Source organism: Podarcis liolepis (genome assembly GCF_965112155.1).
Source record: "Podarcis liolepis genome assembly, chromosome: 4".
Taxonomy (NCBI): Eukaryota; Metazoa; Chordata; class Lepidosauria; order Squamata; family Lacertidae; genus Podarcis; species Podarcis liolepis.
The window spans coordinates 102,188,231-102,208,873 of record NC_139558.1 but is presented as its reverse complement, the minus strand read 5'-3'; the positions used below and the strand labels follow the sequence as shown (position 1 = coordinate 102,208,873).

Here is a 20,643-nt window from a genome sequence, read left to right as displayed (position 1 = left end):
GGAACCTGACCTAGTGAGCCTCTGGTTTTCCCTGGAAAGGTACCAGCAAGGGTAATATCAGTTCAGCCCTGGCTTGCAAAATCAAAATCAAAAACAGTGGCCATTGCCATTTTGTCCCCCCCCCCCAAAGTCCCTGTTCCAAGGTGCTTTCTGAATTTTGGGGAATTCAAAATGGTTGCCGCTCACTGGCAGCTACCATGATAGTGGGGGGCAGCTGAATATATACAGAGACCCCACACGCTTCTGCAGGGCGGGCAGAGTGTTTAGCTAGCAGCTTATTTTTCTATTTTACTGTGTTCAACATATCTTCAGAGAAAAAGTAGTGACTGAAGCAGACTTGTTTTAAAAAAAAAATAACGAGGCTGTGCAATTCTGTCTGTCCCTGCTTTTAATCCTGGACTACCAGGGGAAACATTTTTTGTGAGTCGTTTCGGTTCAGCCCCACTTGCCCGTCTTATAGCTCTTGAAACATTCCCAGTGCCAAGCCAAGTCCCACAGCCTGGGCAGAGCAGAGGTGGCTGGTCTGATTCCTCTCCAAACTCTCTCTCTTTCTGTCCCCGGCAGGGATTTCACATCTTGGCTGCTACATACAACAATGCTGCTCAGCTATGGAAGGTTGACGACTGCCGTTTCAAGGTGAGATCAGCTGGGTTCCTTTTGCTTGCGGAGGAGGGGTGCATTTGTGCGATGGGAAACTATTAAGCCAGGTTTCAGGGCCGAGGAAGGAATCTGAACCCACTCTTTATTGTGGAATTGGAGCAAATGGCAGTCCATGGGAAAGCTGAATTGCCATTTGCTCCAATTCAGCTGCGGAGATAAGTTTTTCAGAGTTGAGAAAAAAGATAGAGAAATTTTTTCCTCCCTTCCTCGTAACGCTCGGAACTCATGGGCACCCAGTGAAGCTGAATGTTGGAGATAAAAGACGGTAAGTACTTAACGCAGTGCATGTTTAAACTATGGAACTCCCTGCCACAGGAGGCAGTGATGGCCACCAATATGGATGGCTTGAAAAGAGGATTAGACAAATTCATGGAGGAGGAGAACAAAAATCAAAATATAAAACCACAATATATCTACAATCAAAATAAAAACAGCAACCTAATAACAACCCCCCTTTAAAAAGAAAGAACCACATTTTAAAAGGGCATAGGATGTCAATCAGGTCAATAAAATGCCTGGTTGAAAAGGAACTTTTTATGGGGAGCCACTGCAGAGAAGGCCCCGTTCTTGTGTTGTATATACACAAGGTATCAAATGTGGTGACAGTAGTAATAATACAACAAAACAACACCACCACAAACTGGCTTATAAGTATAAAACCAAATTTACTAGAATAATAGCTAGAATAGAGATCGACTTGTAACCATTCAAACAACAAACATACTAAGTTGCCATGTGCAAGACAAAGCCTGGAGATACTGTAAACATGGAGTGGATAAATGTACAGCTCTATCTTAGCAAGTTACATGTGCAGTAAACGTTATACAGACTGGGTAAATGAACCGTCCAACAAATAGCGTTAAGTCCAGTCACAGAACGGCAACCCGGTGCCGCCACAACGGCAAGGGTAGCGCACTGGAGAATATGAAAAAGTTTTGAACTGGATGAGATGTTCTCCAATGGGTCTTGAGTTGGAAACACAAAGCCGTACGCATGGATCAAATCAAATCAAAGCCGCCACCCTGGTGAGAATAACGCAAGTGGGCAAAAGGAGACCTGTTCTCCGGATATATTACAGGTTTCGCTCCACGCTTCATCAGTCCGAAAAGCCAGTCATACAAAACAGTTTGCTCAGGATAAAGAAAGTATTCAAAAGTATTCTTGTGTTGCCACTCTCTGGACCTCTCAAAGAGAAGGCACAGGAATGGGGGGCTCAGAAGATGATCTCAGGGTCTGGGTAGGTTCATAGGTGGTCCTTCCATAATGGGTCTCTGGTTGGCCACTATGAGAACAGACGCTGGACTAGGTGGACTGTTGGCCTAATCTAGCAGGCTCCTCTTAAAGAGCCAGCGTGGTGTAGTGGTTAAGAGCGGTAGTCTCATAATCTGGTGAACCGGGTTCGCTTCCCCGCTCCTCCACATGCAGCTGCTGGGTGACCTTGGGCCAGTCACACTTCTCTGAAGTCTCTCAGCCCCACTCACCTCACAGAGTGTTTGTTGTGGGGGAGGAAGGGAAAGGAGAATGTTAGCCGCTTGGAGACTCCTTCGGGTAGTGATAAAGCGGGATATCAAATCCAAACTCCTCAGAGCTTCCATTCTTTGTGTCCGATAGGAGGAGCACTGAAAAGCAACTAATCTCTTAACGCCCCCAACTCTTCTCTTGCCTAGGAGGTTCTGACGGGGCACACGGACAAAGTGACGGCTGCCAGGTTCAGAGCCACTCGGCACCAAGCTGTGACGGGCAGCCGGGACAGGACAGTGAAGGAGTGGGATTTGACCAAAGGGGCGTGTAAGTGATGGCCATCTCTTCCTGTGGGGATGGGGGGCCTTGATCCAGCAGCACACGTAAGGTAAGGTAAGGTAAGGTAAAGGGACCCCTGACCGTTAGGTCCAGTCGTGGCCGACTCTGGGGATGCGGCGCTCATCTCGCTTTATTGGCTGAGGGAGCCAGCATACAGCTTCCGGGTCATGTGGCCAGCATGACTAAGCCACTTCTGGCGAACCAGAGCAGCGCACGGAAACGCCGTTTACCTTCCCGCTGGAGGGGTACCTATTTATCTACTTGCACTTTGACGTGCTTTCAAACTGCTAGGTTGGCAGGAGCAGGGACCGAGCAACGGGAGCTCACTTCTAGGTTTCGGCAGTCCGTAACCCAAAAAAGTGCAACCTGAAGCGTCTGTAACCCCGAGGTATGACTGTATAGGATGTAGATCAAGTCAGGCAAAGGAAAAGGAATGTTTTTGCCTGGTGCCTAAAGGCTTATAGTGAAGGTGCCAGGTGAACTTCCCTTGGAAGAGCATTCCGCAGATGGAGCCACTGCAGAGAAGGCCATGTTCTCGTGTTGCCACCCTCTGAACCTCTTGAGGAGGAGGAGGCACACGAAGGAGAGCCTCAGAAGATGATCTCAGGGTCTGGGTAGGTTCATATGGGAAGAGGTGGTCCTTGAGGTATTGCAGTCCTGAGCCATTTAAGGCTTTATAGGTCCAAAGCAGCACTTTGAATTGGGCCTGGAAACTAATTGTTAGCCAGTGCAGTCGGACCAGGATCGGTGCAATATGCTCAAACCGTCTTGCTCCGGTGAGCAACCTGGCCACTGAGTTCTGCACCAGCTGAAGTTTCCAAACCATCTTCAGAGGCAGCCCTAGGTATAACGCAGTACAGTGGTGCCTCGCAAGACGAAATTAATCCGTTCCGCGAGTCTCTTCGTCTTGCGGTTTTTTTGTCTTGCGAAGCACGGCTATTAGCGGCTTAGTGGCTTTAAGAAAAAGGAAACAAACTCGCAAGAACTCGCAAGACGTTTCGTCTTGCAAAGCAAGCCCATAGGGAAATTCGTCTTGCGGAACGACTCAAAAAACGCAAAACCCTTTCGTCTAGCGCGTTTTTCGTCTTGCGAGGCATTCGTCTTGCAGGGCACCACTGTAATCTAACCTTAAGGTTATCAGAGCATAGACAACAGTAGTTAGACTATCCCTGTCCTGATAGGGGCATATCTGGGCCACCAGCCGAAGCTGATGGAAGGCACTCTGGGCCACTGAGGTGACTTGAGCCTTAAGCAACAGCAAAGGATCCAGGAGGACCCCCAAGCTACGAACCTGCTCATTGGGGCAGCGTAACCCCATCTAGAGCAGCCAACCTCTCAGCCATCTGGTCTGAGGAACCACCCACCAACAGTACCTTAATCTTATCTGGCTGCATCCCGGCTGTGTAGTTACAGGGGGGTGAGGCCCCTATCCAGAGGCCCATCTCCTTCCCCTGACGCGACTGTCTATGGCTTTTCTGGCAGGCTACAGAACCATTGACGTCTTCTCCTATTGCAACGATATTGTGTGTTGCGACACCTTCATCATCAGTGGACATCACGACAAGACCATCCGTTTCTGGGACAGCAGGTGAGCCCACCAAGCAGCCAGATGATGATGCAACCAGGCTTGCGCCTTGTTGTTTGGCGGGGCCTTTTCAGTTGTGGCACCAATATTTTTTTCATTACGTTATTTCACTTGGTAAAAGCTGCACACCAGCTGACGGCTATTTTTTTTAAAAAATGCATCAAAATGGTTTACAAAGAGAATAAAACAATAAATGCTTGGTAAAAGCAACTGAAATGATAAAATCAGCAGTAAACTAAAAGCAAGCATTCTACATGTCTGGCTAGGCTTTGTCCAACCAAAAATGTTTTAAGCGAGTGCCAAAAAGAGAACGGTGATGTCAATAGGCAGGGAGTTCCAGAGCGTCATACTGAAAGACTGATTTCTTTGAAATGCAGAACCGCTGTTATTTGGTACTGCTGGTTTCTGCATCTTGTCCGGTGTCTTCCCGATGAAGATCTAGGCTCCATCTTCATGCTCTTTCTTCCTTCTTGTCGGAATGAGGGCTGCTGGGCTTTCCCCATCTGCTCAGAAGGGAACTGAGACTCCCTCTCCATTTCCATATTTCTCATTGCATCTGGTCGGCCCGGTAAGAAATAGATGCAGGTCTAGATGGGTCTTCATTCTCGTCCAGCTTCAGAGCTCTATTTATTTTCAAGTTTCCCTGTTTATGATGCATCTGATGCTCCCACCCACAAATAATAATAATAATAATAATAATAATAATAATAATAATAATAATAATAATTTATTTATACCCCGCCCATCTGACCAAGTTTCCCCAGCCACTCTGGGCGGCTCCCAATTGAGTGTTAAAAACAATACAGCATTAAATATTAAAAACTTCCCTTCAGATGTCTTCTAAATGTCTGGTAGTTGTTCTCTTTGACATCTGGTGGGAGGGTGTTCCACAGGGAAGGCGCCACCACCGAGAAGGCCCTCTGCCTGCTTCCCTGTAACCTCACTTCTCGCAGGGAGGGAACCACCAGAAGGCCTTTGGCACTGGACCTCAGTGTCTGGGCTGAATGATGAGGGTGGAGAAGCTCTTTCAGGTATACAGGACTGAGGCCATTTAGGGCTTTAAAGGTCGGCACCAACACTTTGAATTGTGCTCGGAAACGTACTGGGAGCCAATGTACGTACTGGGAGCTTATTCTATAATACATTTGTTAGTCTTCAACGTGCCAAGGCTCTAAAAGGTAAAGGTAAAAAAGGGGGCCTCTGGGAGCGCATCAGAAGATGGCTGACAATAACATCTCTCCGACCCACATGAGGTAATTTGGAGGCTATGATGGGGATAATTAGCCTCCTTAACCCCTCCAGGATTGTGGAGGGGACGGCCCTTGCCTGCTGTGCCCTATACCACCCCCGAATTTGTGGGGATGGGGGCACTAGGCACAAAGCCCTCCTGTGGGATTCCAGCACTCCTCGATGCCGTCTCTGATCCGCGCCACTAGTTGCAAGAATCTTCAAAAGAAACAATTTGGACGAGATAAATTGCACATACTTCAAGGAAAGAGGGGGAGTAAAGACTGCTGACAGAAGAGATCTCTGATAAAACAAGACAAGAATAAAATATGAGAAGATACGTCAAGATATGGTACGGCAAATGACTGAGGGGGGAGGGGGGGAAACCCTCCTTTATTTTTCTATGTGATTAACAAGAATCCCCTCCCCTAATGAGTCAGAAATGTCATTTTAAGGACTTAAGCTGTGGATTTAAGGCTGTGTGGAGATAAATTTTCGAACCAAAGCAATGTTTCAAGACGAAGCTGGAAAGTTAAGAGTTTTGGAATGACGCAGTTAAAAATGCCATCGCCATTTTGGGAGGCACTGTCGTAGCTTGAGTCTGGGAGGAGAAAGAAAGAAACAGAGTTGTTTATATATCGTGGATTAACTCCTCAGTGGGACTTAAGAGTGACAACTGCCTAATTTATGATGGAAAGAGTGGTGTTATCTACGAAGGAGATATATGGAAACCATCTGGACTTAGATTGGAAGAACGGGAAATTCACACAGGATTATTATATTTGCTTATCGGTTTAAGGAGACTAACAAAAGAGATTGTAAAGGAAAAAGAGAAATTATATGAATAAGATATGATGTGGAAACACCAAGATAAGATTGGATAGAACTATGAACTCTGTTTGGACTGATTGGGACTGATTTGGACATTAATGCAGTAATAAGAAGATGATTTGAATCCCCCTTTGGATCTTGAAGTATGGGTTCCCCCAACAAAATTAAAAAATTTGGCTTTGTAATTTGGAATTTTATGTGATGTGATTTAATTTGATGTGATTGGCCAGTTAATAAAAATTATTTAAAAATAAATAAATAAAAGATAAAGGTAAAGGATCCCTGGACAGTTAAGTCCAGTCAAAGGCGGCTATGGGGTTGTGGAGCTCATCTTGTTTTTGGGCCGAAGGAGCCAGCGTTTGTCCACAGACAGCTTTCCGAGTCATGTGGCCAGCAGGACTAAACCGCTTCTGGCACAACAGAACAGTGTGATGGAAACCAGAGTGCACAGAAATGCCATTTACCTTCCCGCAGGAGCGGTACCTATTTATCTACTTGCACTGGTGTGCTTTCGAGCTGCTAGGTTGGAAGGAGCTGGGACAGAGCAATGGGAGCTCACCCCGTCGCGGGGATTTGAACTGCCGACCTTCCGATTAGCAAGTCCAAGAGGCTCAGTGGTTTAGACCACAGCGCCACCCTCTATCCCTGCACTGCCTCTCATTTATTACTGCTGCTGTCTTTGTTCTCGGCTGGGTCAAAGAGTGGTTTGGTGCTGTTATTGTTTTTTACCATCATCGTTTATTTGTCTGCCGCCTTTCCATATTTAAAACTATGCTAGAGGCAGCTTACAACATGGAAACGTGGGCATAATTACAAAACTATAAGCAAAGTAGTCATAAGCAATAAATAAAATCAAAAGTTAAACAATCCCCACCTAAGTCATAATAAGATATAAAAACATTACTATCGGTAACAGCAAAATTAACACCTCTGGTTCTTGGGCCAGGCTTATTGAGTTGTTTATATTCTCAGGATCATGTGGAGCTCTTTAAGCTGAATTGACCAATCCAGCACAGTGGGAAGCGGAGGAATAACCTCATCTAAGATTAACCCGTTCAGGTCCCTCTTTCTCTTCCTTTTGAAGAAAATAATGAGTAATTTTACTCTGTCTCCTTTGGGGAACTGATTAACGGGACTGGCATGATTCAAAGATCTTTACAGATCTTTCTAGTACGTACCATAGTAAATATAGTTGGCTATCGACGGTTTGCTGAAGTCAATTATCTCCAAATATGTTGGCCTTGAATTTACAGGGCCAGAGTCAGTGCCATCCAGCAGGAAAAAAACACTTTGGGGGTTCACTGTAGCTGCCACTTGGGCTCGCTGGCAACTCTGATGATTAGGGTGTTCCTCTTCCTTAATTTATAGCTTGTCTCTAATAAAGTTTGACACGTGCTCAGCCCAGCCCAGCCCAGCTCCTTGCAGCCTCGCAATATGGGGGAGTTAGAGCAGTAAAATAACGAGATAAAACAATGTTAAAACAACAAGACGCAGCACTAGAGGAAGCGCTAAAAAAAGTTTAAAAGTACAGTGGTACCCCTGGATGCGAACGGGATCCGTTCCGGTGCCCCGTTCGCATCCTGAAGCGAATGCAACCCGCGTCTGCGCGTTCGCGGGTCGCGATTCGCCACTTCTGCGCATGCGCGTTACGTCATTTTTGTGGGAATGTTCTGGGGTGCAGGAGAGGATATATTGACTAATTATATCCTTATCCAACTTGTGCTAACAAGTTCCCAAAATATCAGCAGAGTTTATAAACAATCCCCTTTAAGTTCGCAACGGTAACGTGTGCACAGGTTCGCTAGAACCTCTATAATAATTACTCTGGTAATTTTCCCTTTGTTCCCTCTTAAAATACAAGACACAACACAGTCTTTATAAAAGTATAAAAGAGTTTACTCACGATCTGTTCACAATATGATCCCAGATGGCAGACAGGCTTAAAAAGGTAAAATACACTTAGAATCTATCTTATAGGAAGATAGCCCTCTCCTCTCTTGGCTGAGAGCCAAGAGGGCATCCTGCTTCTTCGAAAGGTGATGGCAGAGAGAGAGAGATGGCTGCCTGCCCTGTGCTTTTGTCATTACCTGCACAGGTGAGGCCACACCCACCTCTAGTCACATGTGGAGGAAGTCCGTCCCCAGGAAGTTTACCTGCTTGCTGGACAGACATCCCCACCATGTTCTAACATGTACACTCTAGGAATGTTGTCATTGACTGCTCCTGTGTTTACATCCCACATACCCCTTCTCAGGCAATACAACATATACAAAATATAAACAACTTTATTCAACCACCCAGAGTCCCAGCTTGACACGTAGATTCTGGAAACTCTCTCTTGGTAGGGGTTTCGTCAGGATGTCAGCAGTCATCTCTTGGGTGCTGCAGTAGGATAGCTCCACAAGTCCATCCTGGATCATCTGGCGTATGTAGTGGTATTTAACCCCAATGTGTTTTGTTCTGGCCAGGAACTTCTCACTCTGCGTCAGCTTCAGGCAACTTTGATTGTCCTCTAGCAAGCTGACAGGCCCTTTTCTCACCAACCCAAAGTCCTTTATGAGTTGATCAAGCCAGGCGATCTCTCTGCAGGCTTCTGTTGCTGCAACGTATTCTGATTCTGTGGAAGATAATGCTACACAGCTCTGTTTATAACTGCCCCATGCAACAGGTCCATCCCCAAACATGAAAACATGACCACTTGTTGATTTATAATCAGCATTATCCCCAGCCCAATCAGCATCAGTATACCCAACCAACTTAGGGTCTTTGACGGATGGTAACCTTAATTTACAATTCATGGTACCCTTCAAATATCGCACCACCCTCTTTACACCTGCCCAATCATGCTCAGTGGGAGAATTCACTTTTCTGCTAAGAATCCCCACAGCATTAGCTAAGTCAGGTCTACATGTGGTAACTAAATACAAAAGTTTACCAATCGCCGACCTGTAGTCATTGTTGTCTGGCAACTGCTTCGAATCCTGCTGATTCTTCAGGAAGTCAGTAGCCATCGGTGTAGCAACTGGATGTGCGTCTTGCATCTGCATGTGCTCAACTAGCTCGTGGATCTTCTGTCTTTGGCTGAGAAGAAATGAGCCGTCCTCTTCTCTTTCCACCTGGATCCCGAGGTAGTACTGGACATCTCCTAGCTCCTTGACCTCCACCTCCTTGCTAAGGTGTTTTACTATCTGTGTATAGTCTTTCTCACTTGCTGTGGCAATAATCAGGTCATCAACAAAAGCTAAGATATATGAGAATTGTCCATTATTTGACTTACTGTACAAGCACTTGTCAGCGTCGCCTTGCTTGTACCCAAGTTGCGTCAGCATTTTATGCAACTTCTGGTTCCAGGCTCTGGCAGCCTGTTTAAGTCCATAAAGTCCTTTCTGCAGTTTGCACACTAGATGTGCCTCATGTGGTTTTACAAAACCCTTGGGCTGTTTCATGTAAATTTCCTCTGAAATCTGCCCATGTAGAAAAGCGGTAGCAATGTCTATGTGTTTCACCCTCATTTTCTTGGAGGCTGCAATGCTTAAAAGCATTCTTACGCTGCTGTACCTCACAGTTGGTGCAAAAACTTCATCATAGTCTTCACCAAAACGCTGTGAAAATCCCTGCGCCACAAGTCTAGCTTTGTAGCGCTGCACTTCTCCTTCTGACCCCTTCTTAACCTTGAAAACCCATTTACTGCCAATGGCCTTCTTACCGGGAGGCAGCTCAGTGAGCGTCCAGGTCTTGTTCTGATGCAGTGCATCCATCTCCTCCTGCGCGGCCTTCCTCCAGAGACTGGCTTCTGCAGCTGGCATCTCCTGTATCTCTTCCCAAGTGGAAGGTTCCTGTGGAAACGCCGACCCTGCAAGGTAGGACAATCGTAATGGAGGGACACCTTTGTTGGTTCTGGATGAGCGCCTGACCTCTGGTTCTGCGACCGCATCAGCTTCTTCATCCTCCTCCAACGCAGGCATGTCCCCATCTGAGTCCTCATCTTCGTCTCTGGTGCCACCAGGGTTCTGGTCCTCTGCGTCTTCTGGTGCGTCGCCTGTAGGGGGCGCTGTAACACTCGAAGGCAGATAATTACTTTGTGGGGTCTCAAAAGGGAAATATACAAATTCTTGAGTCCTTTCTGACTCATCTGAAGAATCCACAACAGTGTTCTTAGTGTCTACTTTTCCATATTCATCAAAATAAACCGCATGGTATGCATTTGTTTTACCAGTTTGTAAGTCCATAATTCTGTATCCTTTGCCTCCAGAAGCATATCCCACAAGGATACCTGCTTTTGCCCTGGAGTCAAGCTTGTGTCTGTGTTCCTTGGGCACGTGGAAGTAACACGGACTTCCAAACACACGTATGTGCGACAGATTGGGAGCTTTCCCATGCCAAAGTTCAAATGGTGTGCGCTCTGCACCTTTAGTTGGCAGTCTATTCTGCAAATAGACCGACGTGTACACTCCTTCGGCCCACAGCTTGTGTGGCAAACGTGCATCCTTTAGCATGCACCTTGTCATGTCCATAATGGACCTAAACTTTCTCTCAGCTATGGCATTCTGCTGTGGTGTGTAAGGAATTGTGGTTACGTGTGCAATTCCTTCCTTGGCCAGGAGAGCCTGCATTTCATTTGAGCAGTACTCACCTCCATTGTCACTCATTAACACAGCTGGAGCTCTCTGGAATTTGTTCTTGACCATGGCAATGTATTCCTGGAGCTTGTCCACTGTCTCACTCTTCTCTTTGAGGAAATATACAACACAAAATCTTGAAAAGTCATCCAGAAATATTAAAATATATCTATTCTTTCCCAGTGAGGGAACATTCATGGGTCCACATATGTCAGTGTGCACTATGTCAAGCACTTTGTTGCTTCTTTGTTCTGCACAACGTGGAAATGAAGGTTTTACAGCCTTCTCAGTAATACAGCTTATGCACTTTGCTGGAGCTTTGTTGCTCTGCTTTACCTGCAAACCTCTTACAAGATTTCTTTTCTGTAGATCCAGAATGAGGCTGGCGTCCCTGTGTCCTAGCCTTCTGTGCCACAGGTCCAGATCTGCCTCATCCTTCTGGCTGGAATGTGCCACTTTTGCAGACTGGTTCTCTGAAAGATCAAGCTCATATACACCATTTATTAGCTTTGCTTGAGCAAACACTTTGCCATTTCTAGTCACTTTACATTCTCCATTTCCAAATGTGACCTGGAAACCTTTCTTGTCCAAAGTGGACACGCTGATTAAATTGCAGCTCAGCTCTGGAACATACAAAACTCTAGAGATTGTGTTCTCAATGCATTCATTGTTTATATTGCATTTTAGGCTCATGGAACCTGCACCTTTTGCTTTAACAATGTTGCCATCTGCAATCTCAATTTCAGATCCTTCTTCATCATTTATCTCATTAATCTCATTAAAATAGTCCTTTTTATATGAAAAATGCGAACTCGCTCCTGAATCTAAAATCCATTTATTACGTTTATTTTCACGATTCTGGACAGCTAAATTCCTTTCTTGCAGTAACCATGTGCATTCACATTTCCCCTTCTTTTCCCCTTTTGGCTGAAAGGGGTGGGGCTTCTTTGCTTTAGGAGCTCTGCAGTTCTTTGCAATGTGTCCTTCTTTGTTACAATTGAAGCAAATCACTTTCTTAGGCATCCCTTTGGACTTTGTAAATTGCCTAGATGCATAACCACTGTCCTTGCTTCTAGCATTTCTCACTGGAGATTCAGCTCTATCTCTGCATTCTTCTTTTAAATAACCAATCAAGTCTTTAAAAGTCAGACCTTGTCTATGAGCCATCAAACTTACAAATGCGCTAAAGCGTGGTCCAAGTGATGATAACAAAAATGCTATCTTTGTATCCTCATCAAAAGCTTTGGGAGTCAGATCAATTCTTTGAATAATCTCAGTAAACTTGTTGATGTGCTCTGTGAATTCCTCTTTTGAATTCATCCTCAATCTGGTTAATTTACACACCAAGTTTCTGAAGTTGTTTATGCTAGATTCTCCATACACGCGCTCAATATCTCTTAAGATTTGAGATGCATCATCTGTACTATTTATTAATGATAGCTGCTCATCACGAAGTCCACTCAAAATTATGTGTCTAGCTTCACTGTTCATGCGTTTCCAAGCACTTATCTTGGCTAAATCCTCCTCAGACGATCCTGTAGGCTGAGGCTCTAAAGCTTCCAAAATATGCTTATAATCTAAACATGCTATCAAGCGCTGCTTCCAGTGTATGAAATTGTACTCATTCAGCACAGGCATTCCTAGCTTTGCATCACTATCAAAAGCTGCTCTAGCCATCTTAAAAGCCAAAAATTTGAAAATTCTTCAAAATTTCCAAAATTTCCAAAATTTTAAAATCAAAATCTCAAAAATCTCAAAATACAAAACAATTCTTCACTGCCTTGGGTCACTGTGAACTCTGAGGGAAGGGGGGGGTTGCTTAATCCCCACTGCACAATGGAACAAAGGACCATGTGCTTACCAGGAAGTTAACTCAGAAAAATACTACTCAACTTAAAATCACAATCCAATGCAATCCTTCAAAAATACGCAGAAATATGCAATACTGGGCCCATAACCCTTTGTGGGAATGTTCTGGGGTGCAGGAGAGGATATATTGACTAATTATATCCTTATCCAACTTGTGCTAACAAGTTCCCAAAATATCAGCAGAGTTTATAAACAATCCCCTTTAAGTTCGCAACGGTAACGTGTGCACAGGTTCGCTAGAACCTCTATAATAATTACTCTGGTAATTTTCCCTTTGTTCCCTCTTAAAATACAAGACACAACACAGTCTTTATAAAAGTATAAAAGAGTTTACTCACGATCTGTTCACAATATGATCCCAGATGGCAGACAGGCTTAAAAAGGTAAAATACACTTAGAATCTATCTTATAGGAAGATAGCCCTCTCCTCTCTTGGCTGAGAGCCAAGAGGGCATCCTGCTTCTTCGAAAGGTGATGGCAGAGAGAGAGAGATGGCTGCCTGCCCTGTGCTTTTGTCATTACCTGCACAGGTGAGGCCACACCCACCTCTAGTCACATGTGGAGGAAGTCCGTCCCCAGGAAGTTTACCTGCTTGCTGGACAGACATCCCCACCATGTTCTAACATGTACACTCTAGGAATGTTGTCATTGACTGCTCCTGTGTTTACATCCCACAATTTTGAGCGTCTGCACATGTGTGAGCAGCAAAACCCGGAAGTTACGCGTTCCGTTACTTCCGGGTCGCCGTGGAGCACAACCAGAAAATGTTCAACCTGAAGCAACTTTAACCCGAGGTATGACTGTAAAACGGAAGAGAGGGATAAAAACAAGCACTGAGGGTTGATTATAGAGCAAAAAACTTGCCTTGAAATGAGCCTTAGAGCTGAAGACCCTCCTTCCTCCATTTTCCTCTCATAAATCACTGCATACCACCTCCGAAATTAAAACCTGACCCCTCAACAAACCTCCCTAAGCAATACCCCTAACTTGGAATTCCTGTATTGCAGGGGGTTGGACTAGATGACCGCTGGGGACCCTTCCAACTCTACAAGTCTCTGAGGGCCGCAAAATCTCTTCCCTTCCCCACCAGCCTCTTAACAGACAAGCAACAGGTTGCTGTTACTGCTGCTGCTATTTCCGTGCCTCACCTTCCCTATTTATAGCTGCTGTCCTTTGACGGGCTTGTACTGCGTGTGACCCCCCCCAACCGCCTCTCCTTTGTTACGGAGTTCTTGTTCTGTGAATCAGGAAGGTCAGGATGCTAATGTATGTCCTGCTGTTTTGCCTGCATCCCTATGAGCTCAGAGTGCCATTCTCACAGAGGAGAGAGATCCGTAACTGAAAAGAAAAGGTCTGTGTGTGGCGGCCCCTGAGCCAGGGAGATGCTTTTGTTGTTTAGTCGTTTAAAAAACCTTTTAACCAAGGAAACAGGAACTTTTCCAGCAAAACCTCCATAGAAATGAATGGGAGACGCACAAGAACATGATTTCTTTACAAAATTGATGTACAGCTTGATTGTAAAAACAAACAAACCTTAAAGCGGTTTACAACCCAAATTTCTCAGGTTAACAAAAAGAGTAAAACAATGCAACTGTTAGTAAAAACAATCAAAACACTCAAAAAGTGAATTCCAAATGCCATTAAAATTGGAATTCATTTTTATAAACAGTGTATTAGGTTAAGTTTGTTTTTGTTGTTGTTTAGTCGTTTTGTCGTGTCCGACTCTCTGTGACCCCATGGATCAGAGCACGCCAGGCACTTCTGTCTTCCACTGCCTCCCACAATTTGGTCAAACTCATGCTGGTAGCTTCGAGAACACTGTCCCACCATCTCGTCCTCTGTTGTCCCCTTCTCCTTGCGCCCTCCATCTTTCCCAACATCAGGGGCTTATCCAGGGAGTCTTCTCTTCTCATGTCCTTCCAGTGAGCACTCAGGGCTGATCTCCTTAAGAATGGAGAGGTTGGATCTTCTTGCAGTCCACGTGACTCTCAAGAGTCTCCTCCAGCACCAGAATTCAAAAGTATCAATTCTTTGGTGATCAGCCTTCCTTATGGTCCAGCTCTCACTTCCATACATCACTACTGGGAAAACCATAGCTTTAACTATACAGACCTTTGTTGGCAAGGTGATGTCTCTGCTTTTTAAGATGCTGTCTAGGTTTGTCATTGCTTTTCTCCCAAGAAGCAGGCGTCTTTTAATTTCATGGCTGCTGTCACCATCTGCAGTGATCATGGAGCCCAAGAAAGTAAAATCTCTCACTGCCTCAGGGAGATGCTAGGGGCCTGCATTTCATCTGCCCAGCTACCAGCCCTGCCTCTTCCATTGCTGCAAAGGGATATCCTTCCTGGAGACTCTAATTCAGTGACTCCCAATTAGCTGAGTACTGCAGATCCCCTGTTTTCCAAAAGCCAAGCTATGGACTCTCTACTTCTGAAGATGTGGATGTCTCTGCAGTAGTTTTTGTTCCGTGAATGGTTCCACAAAAACCCTCCAACATGTTTCAGCGCAAAACCCAGGGTGCTGGAATGTCATGGGGAGAAAGAGGGAGGGGGGGAAGCACACTCCTCATGTCTACCAGCTTCGGGATGTCCAGAATTACTATGCAAATTATCTGAAGAAGTGTGCGTGCATATACGAAAGCTCATAACAATAACAAACTTAGTTGGTCTCTTTTTAAATTTTTATTGATTTTAACATATAAATTATAAAATGTACCACAAAACTTATCATTTATACAATCTTTTTAGACTTCCATCAGCACTTCTGACGATCCACCGTTTTAACCACTTCTTATGCATGTCTTAACTTTATATTGCCTTTACATCTCTTAACAAATCATCCTTCCCCTTCTCCAATTTTGCAATACTTCCAATAATAAGTAGTCCGTAAATTTACTCCAGTCTTCCGTGAATTTATGGTCCCACCGGTTTCAAATCCTTCCTGTTAGTTTATCTAGTTCTGCATAGTCCATTAACTTCATTCTCCATTCTTCAATCATTGGTAATTCTTCTTGCTTCCATTTTTGGGCCAGACCAACTTAGTTGGTCTCTAAGGTGCTACTGGAATAAAAAAAAATTATTTTGTTTTGACTACAGCAGACCAACACGGCTGCCTACCCATATGCAAATTATGTTAATGACATGCAAATTAAGTCCACTAATTGCTTGCAGCTGTCTGGCTATTAATATGTTTGTACTATGTAATCCTCAGTGTTAAATAAACTTCCTGGTGTCGTTGTTGTTGTTTTTAAAATCATTATTATGCATCATTCCTGAATTAATTCATTCATTTAGATACCACTTAATGCCAAAATAGGTGTCTAAGCGGTTTATAAAAAAACCAGTTCCGCAAACGTTAAAGTAAAAACCTGCAGTTAAAATACGCGCAGATAGAAGAAATTCCATGAAAACATTACAATATAAGCATCTGTGATATAAAATATGCAATGAAACAACCCTATGAAAAACAACACAGCAATTTAAACAGGAGACTTTGGTCCAGAGTACTTGAACCAGTAGGGACACCTCTGGAAACCGGCAGAATGCCACTCCAGATGGGGCTCTCATATTTCATCAGATGTTCAATGACGACATGGTAACTGCACAATGCGCCCTGCCATCTTCTTCCTCCAGAGATCCCCGCTGCACACAGGTGATCCCTGTGGAAGGCAGGGTGACCTCCTTGAGCATCAGTCCCGATCAGATGCACCTGCTGAGCTGCTCCAGGGACAACGCCCTCAAAGTCATCGACCTTCGAATGCACAACATCCGACAGGTCTTCAGGTGAGGAGCCAGGGACCAGGGGGCAGGGGGGCATGGCGGGCACCTGGGCAGCACCCAGCCAAATCAACAGGAGGTCAGGCTTGGACATGGGAGGGCTCTCTCTCTTTGGCGATCCCTCGTAGCCGAGTAAGATTGTCTTCCATAAACAGGGTTTTAACAATGAGTCCGTAAGTGACGGTGGAGGCCAATTCTGGATCCACACGTCCTTCCAAAGTGGGGACATTGTTTTCCGGATGTGAGTTGATGACGGTGAGGGTTTGCCAAGCGTGCCTTCCTCTTAGCACGTTTCTCCCTTTTGTCCTGAGTTCAAGTGTCTTCAAAGCCCATGACACCTTTGGTAAAGGCTGTTCTCCAACTGGAGCGCTCGCAGGCCAGTGTTTCCCAATTGTTGGTGTTTATACTACATTTTTTTAGATTTGCCTTGAGAAGACAGTCTTTAAACCTCTTTTGTTGACCACCAGCATTACGCTTTCCATTTTCAAGTTCGGAATAGAGTTGCTTTGGAAGACGATCATCAGGCATCCGCACAACATGACCAGTCCAACGAATTTGATGTTGAAGAATCATTGCTTCGACACTGGGGAACTTTGCCTCTTCCAGTACAGAGCCCATTAGGCTCAACTATGCCAGCTGCCCATCACCTTGATTCTAGCCTCAGTTCCCATCTGTAAAATGGGAACATTGTGACCCACCTACATAGGCCTGTTTTGAGGTGGAATGTGACAAAGGCTGCATCCAGACATTTACCAGTGTTGGGATGCCAGAGCTGAATCTGTGCAGGATCAGGCCTTCCGTAAGACTTTCAGGATCATGTAGGTTTCAGGTGTGCATTCACAAAATGGCTTGCTTGCACAGGGGGAATCTTGCATGCAGATAAGTGGCACAGATAAGATAAGATAAGATAAGGTGATAAGATAAGATAAGATAAGATAAGATAAGATAAGATGCTGCCCAGCCACTCTAGGTGGCTTCCAACAAAAGATTAAAAATACATTAAAACATTGGTCATTAAAAACTTCCCTAAACAGGGCTGCCTTCAGATGTCTTTTAAACGTCAGATAGTTGTTTCTTTCTTTGACATCTGATGGGAGGGTGTTCCACAGGGTGGGCGCCACCACCGAGAAGGCCCTTTCGTGACTCCTTCAGACCAGCTGCTTGGCAGGATGTGAAACTCAGATATTAGCATCATCGGATTTGAGTATGACCACAGGAACTGGCTCAAAAACGAGAGTCCTCTCCAAATTTAATGGCAGAACTACACAACACCCCAACTCAAAACTGAACATGGACCTATCAGGTTGAGAATTAAAGTTGCTGGCAAGATATTTTGCATCCAGGACTCAGCTATCAGCTTCAGGGCCTTCAGCCTTCAAAGAAGAGGCCAGAAGCACCCAAAATATTCTTTAGCTCAGATTGCAGTTGAAGCCGGAAGAGAATTTCTGGTTTCTCCTGGGTTTGAGGAAAGAGCTCAGCCTGTTTCCAAACGAACCCGCAGGCAGGTTTCTCATTTCTGTTCCTAACAGGGATGGATTTTTAAGATCCTTTGGTTATCGGGTATCACAGGAAAATCTGACCAGGATGTAAGTCACTGAAACGTGTGAACCGGGATGAGATGTCTCACTTTCTGTTTGCACGGAGTTGGCAAGGCTTCACGACCACCTTTTTGTTTCCATAGGGCTGAGGGATTCAAGTGCGGTTCCGATGGGACCAAAGCAGTATTCAGGTGAGTCTCTGGCGCTTTGGAGTAAACAGGTGTCAGAGCTGCTTGAAGATCCTAGCTCACAGAGGATCACGCTAGCCAGCGATCATTAAGTAAAAGTCTTTATTGAGTTACAGTTTCCATTCTCAAGCTGCTGCGTGCAACTCTACGTCTAGTAGCTAGATCGGCGAAGCTCCGTCTGAGTCTCCGCCCCGTGTGCACCAGCTTAATATCCTAGCCCGGCTCCACCTTTTCCGCCTGACTGTGCTCCTCTGGGTCCCTCTACCCCCCCGGGGTCTCTTCCTTCCGGGATTCTTCTGACGCTGACCCCCCGGACCCTCCTGTCTCCTTGCGCCGGGCTTTAGGACCTGGCTCCCTTTCCGGGCTGCTTACTGCGCCGCCTTCCTCTGCATTTGAACTTGGCGCGCGCGCCCAACCTTCCACTTTCCGCTTAACCGTTTCTTCGCTCCCCGATGGAGGTGTGGCCACTCCTGACTCGTGCCCTCCCTCCTGTGGTGAGCTGCCAGCGCTTGCCCCCTGGCTCCCTTCCTCTTCCCTGCTCCCTGGCGGTGACGCTGGTCCCGATTTCCAACTGCTCTCCTCTGAGTCCCCTCTGGCTCTATCTTCCTGGGGTGCCCCCCTAGACTCCCCCCTTGCCCTGGCCACTGGTGCTCCTTTCTGTGAATCCTCTGATTCACTGGAAAGACTCGGAGATCTCGGGTCGTCGTCATCACTCATCTTTTCTTCTGCCTCCTCCCCTTCGCTCTCTGTTTCCTCCCTTGCCCTTGCCTCTGCTCCTAAACCCCTGACATCCATCCCCCCCTCGAAGCCCCCCATTCCCCCCTCCCCTCCTTCCGGTGCTGGAGCTGGGTGCTGCTGTTGCAAAGGGACGAACGTCGGATATCGTTCGCTTCCCGTGGCGGGCCTCCATCTGAAGTCTCCTGGGTCTGCCTCCCTGCTCTCGTCGACGACGGTCACCTCCGCTTCCATCTCTGTGCCGCCGTGCTCGAAACCAGGGTCGTCCCCGAAAACGTCCATGTCCGTCTCTCCCTCACTTCCTCCTGGCGGCGTTGCTCGTCCTGGGCATTCCAGCCACTTTCTGCGGAACTGCTCCTCTGGTCTATCGTCCCACCAATACGAGGGTTCTGATGCAGATCCCGAGGGTGACCCCTCCGGGGAAAGGACGTCTCGTGTCGGGTCCTCGTCCGAGTCGAACCCCCGGAACGTGCTGGCCGAAAGCGTGGGCGTGAAAAGCCAGTCGTCGAAAAAGTCTGCTGGCATAGGTCTATGTGGGAAGAGGGCATGAAACTCGTCTTTGAGCAGAGGTTCGTCCAAGGCGTAGCCCGGCACCCAGCTGTTCGCACTGGCCGGGGTGCCCTCCTTGGCGAGAAAGTATTCTACCCCCTCTTCCCCCCATCTGGAGTCCAAAATCTCCGTGACTTCGTTGATGCGCTCCTTCTGTGCCACTCCCGCGTGCCCCGTTCTGTCTCTGACCGGACTCGGCGCCGTTCCGGGTTCCTGGAACCTGTGCGGTGCCTTGTAGGGAGTGAGCACTGATCTGTGGAACACCGGATGCATTCCGGAACCCTCCGGAAGTGCCAGTCTGAAAGCTACCGGGTTGACCTGCTCTTCGACTTGGTAGGGCCCCAGTTGTTTATGCCCTAGTTTCTTCTTGGCCAACGACCTGGCCGGCACTGCGTGGGCTGCTAACCAGACCCAGTCTCCCACGTGGAGCTCTTCGCCAACCCTTCTGTGTTTGACCTCATGCGTGTTCTTTAACTCAGAAACATAAGGCATTTGCTCTGGTCCCACTGCCAAAACTAGTAGACCTTGGGCTTTCCTGTCGCGTTTCTGTGAAGCTGCCGCTGCTGCTTTGTCTTCTGCAGACGCGTCTGCAGCTGCCTGTAAAGGCGGTGCTTCAGTACAACTCCACAACTCTTTTGCTTGCAACCAAACCCTTACTCTAGCCTTCCAATCTTGCCAATTTTTCCCATTGAGTCGCGTAAAGGGGACAGCAAAACTTTCCTGGGACTCTGCCATCCTCCCTGGGGCTTAGGAACGATACTCACAGACCTGTAGACCGTCTCCCAGCTGCTGAGGTGGCTCCTCGAGGAATAAGACGTCTTCCAGCGAGTACAAACTGCGCAGTGCCTCTTTAAAACTTTTCCTAGGCACGTTGCAGGACTCAAGCTGCTTTGAAGGCTTTTGTTGTCGGCAACCGCTTCTGTCTTTGCTCCAGTCCTTGCATAAATCACTCTGAACTGCACTCCTTATCTCCTTCTTGACGTACAAACACCCATAACCTGTCCCATTAAACATTAATTAGTTTAATGCTAATCAAATGTCCAGTGCGCTTCTGATGCCACAATGTCCCATTACAGCAGAGCATTTCGCACAGCGGCTCAAGAAGGGCTGGAGAGTGAGCATCTTTTCAATAAAGGAATCTTGGAGCAAGCGGTTTGGAACTCAAATAAAAGGTTTATTTACACAAAACAAAAAACCCTGGTGAAGAATCACACATTTCAGCAAACACGCCCCAAAAGAAAAGGAAGGGGGAAGGGGGAAGGCAAA

The 20,643-nt window shown here is 46.3% G+C and overlaps 1 protein-coding gene across 2 annotated transcripts in view; it reads left to right on the top strand.

The window, feature by feature from the left end:
* Positions 1-20,643, top strand: part of ATG16L2 (autophagy related 16 like 2) — a 205,755-nt gene that overhangs the window by 37,304 nt on the left and 147,808 nt on the right. For both annotated transcript variants that reach the window (XR_014525185.1, XM_083499652.1), the window contains exons 12-16: positions 565-636; positions 2,328-2,448; positions 3,943-4,048; positions 16,224-16,373; positions 18,049-18,096. Coding sequence is in view for 1 of the 2 variants with exons in the window: in XM_083499652.1 (XP_083355778.1) it covers positions 565-636; positions 2,328-2,448; positions 3,943-4,048; positions 16,224-16,373; positions 18,049-18,096 (497 nt within the window). In the remaining variant the exon portion in view is untranslated. The remainder of the gene's footprint in view (positions 1-564; positions 637-2,327; positions 2,449-3,942; positions 4,049-16,223; positions 16,374-18,048; positions 18,097-20,643) is intronic.